Source organism: Kryptolebias marmoratus, linkage group LG19, assembly GCF_001649575.2.
Source record: "Kryptolebias marmoratus isolate JLee-2015 linkage group LG19, ASM164957v2, whole genome shotgun sequence".
NCBI classification, from domain to species: domain Eukaryota; kingdom Metazoa; phylum Chordata; class Actinopteri; order Cyprinodontiformes; family Rivulidae; genus Kryptolebias; species Kryptolebias marmoratus.
Genome location: NC_051448.1, coordinates 8,580,719 through 8,591,641, shown reverse-complemented (window position 1 = coordinate 8,591,641; position 10,923 = coordinate 8,580,719). Strand labels below are relative to the sequence as shown.

Genomic DNA, 10,923 nt, shown 5'->3' with positions numbered 1-10,923 from the left:
AAACGAAATAAACATTTGAAATATATGAGTTTGTATGTAATGTATGAATATAATATACAAGTTTCACTTTTTAAATGGAATTACTGAAATCAATCTACTTTTTCATGATATTCTAATTTTATGACCAGCACCTGTATATCTTGAAGTGCAGTATTAAAAAAAAAAAAAAAAGAAAGAAAAAAAAAACATGCAAAGTAAGCAAACACAACAACAGTGCTGCTGACAGACGATGCAAAGGTGAACCCAGGGCAGTCTGGGTAAATATTTGTGTAAAGGCTGTTGCACCTTTTTTCCCCTGCAGGAAGCAGCTCGGGCAGAGATGCAGGACAACTCACACAGAATTGTTCTGATAATAAATGGCTTGATGCCGTGCATGTAAAAAGCCCCGTTCTTAGATACGATCAGTGCAATCTATCCCCGCTGTACTTGCTGGAACCATCACCAGAAGAGGAGTGAAAAAAAAAAAAAAAAGACTAAAGGCATTTCTTTTCCCAAAGATCTGTTTCTGCCATGTAAGAGTGGCTGTCCAAATGCTGGGTGGTCTGATTCACTAATGGCCTTAGGAGGTCTGCAGAGTAGAAGCAGAGAGTTACTAAGTGCAGCTTCTAAGCTCTCACCAATGTTTTTCTAACCTACATTGGATATTGTTATTTCTGAGCTAAAATCCTTTTCAGATTTCCTCTCTCAGTTGCATTTCCTTGCCTGTGTCCTGAAGGAGAGACAAAGGAGGAGAAGGTGTGGCATCAATCAAGAAAGGCAACACAAAACCATAAAACCAAAAAAGCTTGCCTTTCCTACTCACCCTTTTTCATTTGAGAATATGAATTTTGCTCTTGCTGCTTTTTAATTTTAATTATTTAATCCAAATAACATTCATTTGTCCACATTGATTCATCGTCTGAGAATCCAGGGTGAAGAAGGGAAACAAGGCAGAGAAAGGAGGGCAAAGAGGTCCAACAACACACTGGCTCTTGCTAAAACCTTTCGTCACTTCTAACCACGGCCTATTTCAATTTAAACTGCACAATGCACAGGAAGAACCCATATTATTCGCCTCATGTATGCATTTCAGCTATTTACATTTCACAGGGCAGAGGCGAACGAGCTGAATAGAGAAACAAAGGGACAGGAAAAAGAAAGGAGAGCCAGCTTTGATGCAAACCACTACATCTAGCCCTCAACAAAGCCACTCAAAGCACTGACTAGAGGCAATGTGTGTTCTTGTAGTTCAAAGCCAACATCACAGAATGAGAACATTTGCTCGAGTGTGCATATAGAAAATGTGTGCCTGTGAATGCAGGACAAAGGCACTGGTGTCATGTAACTTGACCAAACCCCGGCCTGAGGTGAATTTAGGGATTCCCAGCAGGTAACAAGCAGTGCATGTCACCTAAAAGTACATACAAAACCAAAACGTTGTATCTTTATCTAAGGGTTAGGTGTTATCCTTCCCCCTGAAAAAAGCAAGGTCAGGACTGACACAGCTTTAATGATGGGCTGGGGTCACAAGGAGACGTTTCACTGCAATGGGTTTTTTTTTTCCAGGGAAAAATTAGGTCTTTGAAAGGAGAAACTATATACTCCAATTTCATTTACCTCATTACCTTATTGTATTGAAACAGTGGCTGCCATTCTTGGCATCACGTAATTGCTGAGTGTAAAGGATGGTCTTTAAGTTAAATTGGTCGTAACCAGTGTGATAAGGAGTGCACCATTTCTGAAGTATTTGCCCTTTATCTAAATATTATCACTTCTTTCTATTCCCAAACTACCATTTCAATATGTAATAGTGTCCTTTTTATTCCACTGAACGTAACTTAAAACAGTGTTCAGCTTAATTAATCATTCTGAGCACAGGGATGGGAAGTTTCAACAACTTCTTCACCCCTCAGGGTTTGTGACAATGTGCATGCTGGTGCATATAAATCAACTGGAGCAAAGCAAAAGGTCTAGATCTAGTTGGCATCTTTACAATCAATACTGGAGAAATGCCATTTTAAATTACACAAAACTCTTAAAGATTTGTATCCACACAAACTCTTGATATCTTATACATATTTTTTACAACCCTATGGATTTTAGCTCCATACCTCTATGATGCTGCGCAGGTCCTGAACGTAGGTTCTCTCTGTATCCATTATCTCCTGCACAACCCGGTCCACATACGTCCTGGGGCCCTGCACAGGGCCCATCCTGTCTCCTCTGTCTGGGCTCTGCTCAGGCTCTGAATGTTCTGTCGCCGTCTGTCTGTTGCTCCCTTTGCTCCCCCCATCATTTCGGTCATCTTCGTCTTCGCATCCCAGCTGCCTCGCGGGGACCAGCTCCAGCCGGATTGCTCCAGAGTCGCGGTCCGAGGTGACGGGGTTGCAGTGGGGGGCCGCAACAAGAGTGGACCGGCTGCCCAGTGAGCAGTGACTGTCCCGGGAGGAGGCGGAGGAGGAAGTGGAGCTGTAGCTGATGGGTCGCTCCACGCTGTCAGGAGACGAGTCCATGCTGATGGCGGAGCAGTAGCGCGAGGCGGCGTGACGGAAGGCCGGGTTGCGGAGGCAGCGGGTCGGGATGTCAACGGAGCTCAGGACTGATCCGGAGTCCGGGACTTCAGGAAGAGGAGGTAACACATCAGGCAGGTAGCTATAATCGTCTAGGGACAACAACAACAAAGAAAAACCTCTCATTAACACATGTCATTTTAAAATTTGTCTTTAAATTTAGGTTTTCTGTACTACATGTGGCAAAAAGTGCAATGAATCTTGACTGCTTAAATAAAAATGACCCTGCAACATTGAGTGAATTTGCTCACTTTAATTACACTGGGAATACAAGCAAACAATTACTTTTTGAAAAGAGAACCTTTAAAAGTTGCAAAAATCTTGTTACCTGGTCTTGGGTTAAAAAGCTTAAAACCATAACTATGATGGCCATTACCATGGTGAATTCACCCTTAACTTGTCAACTGCCATTCTGAATAGTCGGAACAAACTTTTACTTTAGGTCTTGCAAATACCAAAATTCACTGAAAAGCTATAAAAGTCCTTCAGAACCCAGCAGAACTATTGATCAAGACCACTTTAACCGATTTTAAACAAGTCTGGCTCCTGAAGACAATGAAATGAGGGATGGCTCAAAACATTTTCACAATACCATACATTGCTTTTTGCTCCATCATGCTTCATGTCTAGTGAATGTGTAAAGTTCATGCTGTCACAAAATCCTGGATTGAACCCCATCAACCTCAGAGGGACACATAAGACCCTTCTGAACCGGTAAGCATTTGAGACCACAAATTCCCATTAGAAATTTCCCTGGTTTGTATATATATTGCATTTATCTGGTACTTAGGTTTTAAAACTGCATAAAACTTTAAACTTTCCATTCTTTTACTAATCTGTAGCAACTTGCCCACAGCAGTTCAGCTCCACACATTGCCGTGTCATATTAGTTTTTGGTTGACTGCAACTCGATCTCTTTACCTGTTAAAATTTTAAGCATGTAATTAACTGCTTCTCACGGTTTTTATTTTATCATCAGTTTATATACATGTTTATGCTGTAAAATAAACAAAATATGACAGAAAAGGTTTTATGGTTATTGGTAGGTAAGTTTTCCCCAAGAAAAGCTTAAAAAAGTCATCAATAACTTTACAATCCTTACTACATGGAAAGTACAGAATCTACAACACTAAAGAATTTAAATGACATAGTGACGCAGAAAGAAGTCACAGGAAAAGAAAATGTTAAAATTCAAATTAAAGCCAATAAGCATGAATGTTAAAAAGGCTCCCTGTAACTGCAAACACAATACCACTTTCATATTCTTACAGTCTCCATCTGTTTAACATCCTAATTCCTGACATTCTTGCTGACCACAGTTTAACTACTTGTCATTCGAGGGCTCCTCGTAGATTTGTCCTCAGCTTCACCCAAAGTGTGTTTCCCGTCAAAAAAAGCAGATGGGGGAAACATAACTGACAAAAAAAAACCTCTTTAAATTATACGTCCAAATAATCATGTGTTGATTCTTTATGCAGAGACCACTCTCTGAGTTATGAATGGAAGCTCTATTTCTATGGAAGACAGAGAAGTTTTTGTGCACCTACAGGGGTCTCTCCTGTATTCGGCCCATCTCAGGCAGGCTCACAACCTGGCCTGTGAGCAGAAATCCATTAAGATATGATTACCAGCCTCCGAGGCCTCTCAGTCAGTCCAGCTGTAGTAAAACCAAACATGGAGCAGTGTTTCAGGTTCCCCTGAACATTTACCAAGGTTCATTTCACACAGAGGCTTTGATAGGAAGAACAGTAAGCAAACAAGGATGAACAAGAGAGGAAAAGCAGCAGAGAGCCTCATACCAACACAGTGGGAGTTTCACACCAGTCCTTCTCATCAAAGCTAGGCGCACCGGCGTACCAGCAGCAGCCATGTTGTGGCAACATTGATATCCAGGGCTCTACTGAGCAGCACCAGCTCATCTTCAACATTTCGTACTTCAAAGCATCACCGATCACAAGTTCAGGTTCAGAAACATGAAACGTGAAGCTGAGAACACGGTCAAAGACCTGCGTACCAACTCTCTCCCCTTTCAAACAGGTACCTTGAAGGTGTTTTTCCCATTTACGCCTCTTTGGAGAGCTGACATTCTCAGACTCCTCAGTGACAAGAGGATCACAGGTTAGACTCTAGCAGCTATTACTGCTTCATCTTCAAATAAGAAACAGAGCCCGAGTGTCGTTCATGAATCTCAATTTTGCCGCCACCCGAAGCACAACAACAAGCAGAACTCCCCTTTCGCTGGAATCTGGGCCTTTTGCCGAGAGGTTCCCCACAATATTTTTTCTGTCTGCTCCTAGGAACTGTTGTGCTTTCGAAAAGGTTGGATCACATAGGTGCACATTTCTGTCTGAGAGAGCTCAGAAAGAGCGATCAAAATGTTGCTATGTTGAGAAATAGCGACGTTTGGTGATAAAATTTTGTAATAATTGAGACTATTGCCACATTATGGATGGTTTGATCAATTATTTGTGAAATGTTACATTGTACAGATTTATTCCTCAAACTTAGATAAAACACATGGGTATTAATCTACCTTATTGTTGCTGAACAATGTTGATTAAATTAAAATAAAATGGAGCCAATTTCCTCATCATTGGTCATAAAGAAAGTCAGATGTTTTAAACTGACATCGTAAACACAACAATAAAGAGAAAGTCTGAAGCATTGCATTGTAGCTTTCTCTAGCTTGAATTTTGTTTTGCTGATCACAAAGGAACTGAAGCATCCAAAAACCAAAACAGCAACAAACTGTATTTTCTTCCAGACAAGCTTGGAAATGATTCACTGCATGTTTGTGTGTGTCCATCCGAACAGTTGTAAACCCGGGCTTGGCCCAACTTTTAATAACTGAGGACCAGAAAGGAGAAGGAATCTGCTGAGTAAAACAAACAGCACACACACAAACCAACAAACACAGCTTCTCAACAAGCCACACACTGCTTTTACGCACACAATGCACAAAGGGCTGTATTACATTACAAACCATGACATTAATAGGTAACTGCCCATTATCTTAGTTCTTTGACAGATCTTCCTTATCACAAAGTTACCAGTCCATGTGCACGTTTCACACAAAATTAATTATGCTTATCACTGAAAAGATAAGACTAACAAAGTTAATTACTTAATGGTCTTATCTCTATCGATTGCAGCCAGATACAGGTGGGCAGAGTGCACAAATGGGCAACCTGCACACACTAACATACAAGGAGAGCAAACACGAATCCCAAACATCACAGAAAGGTTTCCCCATCCTGTGTTTGCCCAGCCCCTCCTTCCCACCTCCCAGCTTCGTGTTTGGGGCACACCCTGTCCGTTTCCTGGGTGAACTGGCTCTTTTCTCTTTCTCGCTTACACCAACAACCCCCTTCTCAGGACACACATACAAAAAAAAACCCCAAAAGCAAAGATGATCAAGCTTTAGTTACCTGCTGTCCAGATTATGTTCAACCTGATCCTTGTAAATGATCTCTAATTATGGTCCTAAGCATGCAGGCTTGGACTGTTCCTCCTCTGTGCATGTCTGTGTGTGTTGACTGTCTCTGCGTGTGCACGCCAGAGATTAGGATAGTGTGTGAGGGCTGCATTTTTTGCCAGAAGAGGGAGAGAGCATGAATATAAGCGAGTGTCTGAGCAACCTGGCCTAAATCTCTGGCTTTCATTGAACCTCAGACAAAGAGAAAGGATTTCATTAGTTCGGCATCAGGCCTGGCTGAAAGGAGAACGGTGACAGCCAGAGGGAGCAAGACTGGGAACTCAGCAAACAAGAAGCACAAAAAACTGAATCAAGCATGTTAATTGTGAACATTTCTAAAAAAGAACCTTTAAGGGTTGCAGCAAGTCTAATCATCAGTAGGCATTCACCTCAACAGTGGGACTTTCAGTTATTCTGGAGATTTTGATCAAGTTTGTAGATCACACAGCTGTGATTGGTTTGATCAGCAAGAACAATGAGTACAATATAAGGAGAGGAGAAGGGACAAGTGATAGACGGGTGCAAAGTCAAGAACTCTTTTCGAAACGTAGATCAAACTAAAGAGATGCTTACCAACTTCAGGAGACAAAGCAACAACTCTCCTCAACATCAACAAATCCTTAAAGGAGATAGTCGAGACCACACATGTCCTGGATGTTTATCTGGAAGAGAACCTCTCCGGGTTCCTCAACACCAGTTCCATAACTAAAAAACCCCAGCAGTGTCTCTTTGCATAGAGGGACTATGAAGAACATCCCGAGCAGCTGCATCACCGACTGGTATGGAAACCGCACCATACAGGACCACAAAAACCCAACAGCGAATAGTGAGAACAGCTGAAAAGATCACCGGAGTCTCTTTTCCCTCACTGTAGACCTCAATCACACACAATACATTCATAAAGCCAACAGCATTAAAGAGGAATCACTTCGGCTTGGGCACAAACTATTTACCCTCCTGAAAGAGGTGCCAAGGCATACAAAAAGCCCTCTGCTAGACTGTGTAACCATTAGACTTTTGAACACCCAGGGGTTGGACTGACAACTCACAAACTCAATGAATGTGTTTCACTACTTCAGCAATTTTTTGCTCAATTGACTGGTTCTCTGTTTGCACATTTTTGCACGTTACTTACTGTACATAGAAAATTTGAAGAAATCCGCCCTGCTCTGCTCTCGCTCTCCCGCTGTAATGTCTGCACCGTCTTGTCATGGCAATATTTTCTTGTAATGTATACATGCTTGTTCTACAGGTGATGCACTAGTGCCGTCTTATAAACTCTTCAAAATTTGGGATTGTCATTCCCTTGTATTTATTTCACAACACACAATCACCCGTACATGGCTGAAATTATCTTCTTGACTTGAGTCTTAGAAGATAAAGCCTGCAGTGAAATTTCTTTTCAAACTGCATGCTGTTCTCAATATTGGTCAAAGTTCCAAAAACAGTCAGAACACAGACATTGTGGCAAACTGCGCCTTTCTTTGCCAACTTTCCTATACTGTGTTCACAAGGCTGCCACTACAACACACAAAGACACACAGAGCACTGACATGAAACTGCTAGAACAAAAGCTCTATGATTCTCCTCCACTGATGCAAGTCAGCCAGACAAGCCTCACTACCAGTCCAGCCAGGTTTAATGGCTCATGCTAAATTTAACCAGTTCACTTCAGTTGTACTCTTTAGATTCACCTGAAGTGCTCTTTGTTGTGGAGTGGTCAGCAAACAGCAGTGCTCTCTCTTTACGGCCCTCAGCCTCACAAGTAGCTCTGAGAGTGCTCTATAATAGATATTTGAACATCTCATGCGCTTGTGAGGCGCTTGTCATAACATTACGTTATACGCGGACGCCACAGAGCGACTGTACTTATTTAAAGTCGAGTGGTTTCCCTAATCGCCGGGTTCGAGCTGGAGAAATAAACTGACAATACGCAGCATGGTGGTTCCAGCAACAAATCCAACTTGTGACTTCTAGGGAGTATCCCTCAGCAATAAAACAAACAGTCTAGGGAATATCATGGAAGGAAATTCTTCCTGTAAAGGCAATCACTTAAGAAAATGCCAGCTTGGTTTTGCGACATCAAAAGGCTCATATAAAAGAGTGAGAAATAAGTAAGAATGGTGTAAATTAGGGCAGGGTTTTAAATGTTTCTGTGCACCAATTTTATCCACATTTAAAGTTTGCATGATAAAAGTTTAGAGGGCCATTGGGTGAACATTGGACCAGCTGATAACATTTAAGATGTGTGTACATCTGTAAATCCTCAATTTTAGTTCAAGTTGGATTAAATTGGTTATATTTGGTGGTACTAGTACAAAAATAACGAGTTTTCAGAACCTGACTTCTTAGATCTAACTTGAAAAAGCACATGAAAAGCAAAAAAAAACATGGAAACTCTAATTAGAAAGCCCACAGCTGAGATCAAAATGGGAACTTTCCTCCCCTGGGATGAGGAAACAACCCCACCATCATGCAGCCCAAACTTCTCAGCTAAGTGGTTCGTCAGTCTGTTATTGGAAAATTAAATATAAGATTAGGCAAATGTCCACCGTAGAACCTTCTTTTCTGAGGAGTATACACTTGGTTAGAGAAAGGAAACCCTTATTTCTGAGACACGAACTGTCAGCAAAAAACAGATGAGATACAGAAAGAAAAACATTTCAGAGATTGAGAGCAGGCTGGGATTGTCTTAGAGCTGAACTCCCAACAGCCTCTTCTAAACTCAATAACTGCTAGCATAATTTTTCACAGGATGTCAAGGTAGCATTGAAAAAGGTGAATGTCATATTAAACGTCTGTCCAGAAAGTCTAAGGCTTATTTCTAAAAAAAAAAAAAAAAGCCTTTAGCTTAAAGCTGCGCTGTGTAACAATTTAAACAACTTGATATTTCCAAGACTGTCTAGGGGGCAAAGTTTAGGACTGTAAAAAAAGAGCGAAATGCAGGAAGGATGTATGTTCAAAGTCTTTTTTTCCCCTACAATTTTACCAGGTATTGCTTTAATAAAATTCTTCCCAAACAGTGCTTCCAAAAATGTTTACAACCTGAGGGTAGATCTACTGAATCAAAGAAAAACCTGCTATAGACACAGAAACCCTCTTTACTGTGTTTATATTAGAGAACATGAAGATAACAGAAATCTATGAAGGAAGTTCTCATGTCCGTTCTCCTCCCATGAAAGAAACTGTGACATCCCAGCCTTTTCCTTCTTCAAACACACTTTACACAAACAAAACTAGTCAGACTAACTGTAACTAGACACAACAAATGAGAAGGTTCAGTCACCTTTTCTTGTTTCCTCTTGCTCATTAACTCCTTTTTTTATCATCACATACAATTCTTGCAATCCTCTTATTTCTGTTTTAGCTCCCACTTCCTGTCATTTTTCTCTTTCCTCGTATTTTATAATAAAAACACAGAATACATATGAAGTCACTCAGCAGAGTTCACAGCTTGTGTTCCTTTGTGCTTATACATTTGACATGAAAATACAGCCTGTACATCATTTTGTACAGCGATGACAGGAACAATTTCAGCTTTTGTTTAAAAATAAATTACAACAAAAACGGCCCAATGGGTTGCCCAAAATCAAACGCATTATCATGAAAATAGAAAGAAGCTCAAACATTCTACAGGAATGGAAAAGAAACTGGAGGCAAAGACCGGGACGACGATGAAAGAGAAGAGTGGGAGCTCCAGGCAGGACTTGACCACACGCCTCCCACAGCTCATACGTCCTGCAGTTATTTGCATGTGTGTGTTCTTGTTTACACTGCAGCAGGCCGACCAGACTGCAGCTGAATGTGAGGCCGTGCTGCCCGTGCTGCCTACTGCCAACCGCAAGCCCAAGAAGCTCGGCCGAAAATGCCGCTGAAGCCAGAGGTGTTCTGGTTTAAACTTTTTCAAGACCGAAGTGGGACTTCCGTCTTTGCCTGCGGCAGCGTCTTGAAGCTAAAGAAACAGCGAGAGAGTGAGGAATGAGGAGTAGATGTCCCAGAGGAATGAAAGTAGGAAGAAAAGATGAGAAGCAAAGCCAAAAGGTCAACCCCACTCCCTTTTTTTCTCTGTTTCATTTCCCACTCGCTCTATCGTTTGTTGTGTTTTAACCATTAAACTTCCCAGCTCAGGCTAATCTGCCCAATTCTATCAGCACAAGCATTCAATTTAAATAGAATCTTAATAAAAACGGCAACAATTTGCCACCTTGAATCCTCTGCGTCTCCGCTTCCCATCTTCCGCAGAGTCCACTTTCAAGTCCATCCCCGATCCTGATAGAGACATAAGCTTGATCTCAAGTGACGCTAAAGACCTTAAAGTGTCGCTCTGGATTTCACACTGCAGACGAACAAATTGTGGAGCGCAGAAGCAGAAGAAAGACAGGGGGCAGAGGTTGGAGACTGAGAGAGGTGAAGGATAGGATCGAAGACGCACAGGGCGGGGTTTCCTCTAAACTTAGCCACCGGACCAACAATGGGGCTGCGCGGGCTGGGGAATGTGTAAAAATGCAGATGTTTTCCAAGGTGGCTGGAGGAAAACAAGAAGAGATGGAATAAATACACCCTTTTTGATGAGTTGATGCAAGGCTATGTGTAAACGGTATTTTAAAGTTTCGCTGCACCTCTCGGCTGTTAAAAACTCAGGTTAAATCTTTAAAGGCTTTCACAACCTCATAAACTTAAAGTAAACACACCCACAAGCAGCTGGTGGGCCATTTAACAACTATTTTTTTCCACATAATAAATATCATGCACAGTTGACACCTCTTATCTGCATTTATGAGAGCTGAAGCCTCTAGAGTTTTTACTGGTTATCGACATTGTGGACTTTAGTTAGGAATGTGCCGTTATAGTTGACAGCACCAGTGCATAGCTGTGGGGAAAGCATCCATCCACAAGCCC

The 10,923-nt window shown here is 41.6% G+C and overlaps 1 protein-coding gene across 3 annotated transcripts in view; it reads right to left on the bottom strand.

The window, feature by feature from the left end:
- Positions 1-10,923, bottom strand: part of LOC108233512 (pleckstrin homology domain-containing family G member 1) — a 59,606-nt gene that overhangs the window by 21,917 nt on the left and 26,766 nt on the right. For all 3 annotated transcript variants that reach the window (XM_025005032.2, XM_025005031.2, XM_017412045.3), the window contains exon 2: positions 2,091-2,641. In XM_025005032.2, the coding sequence (XP_024860800.1) occupies positions 2,091-2,492 (402 nt within the window). In that variant the 5' untranslated portion in view covers positions 2,493-2,641. The remainder of the gene's footprint in view (positions 1-2,090; positions 2,642-10,923) is intronic.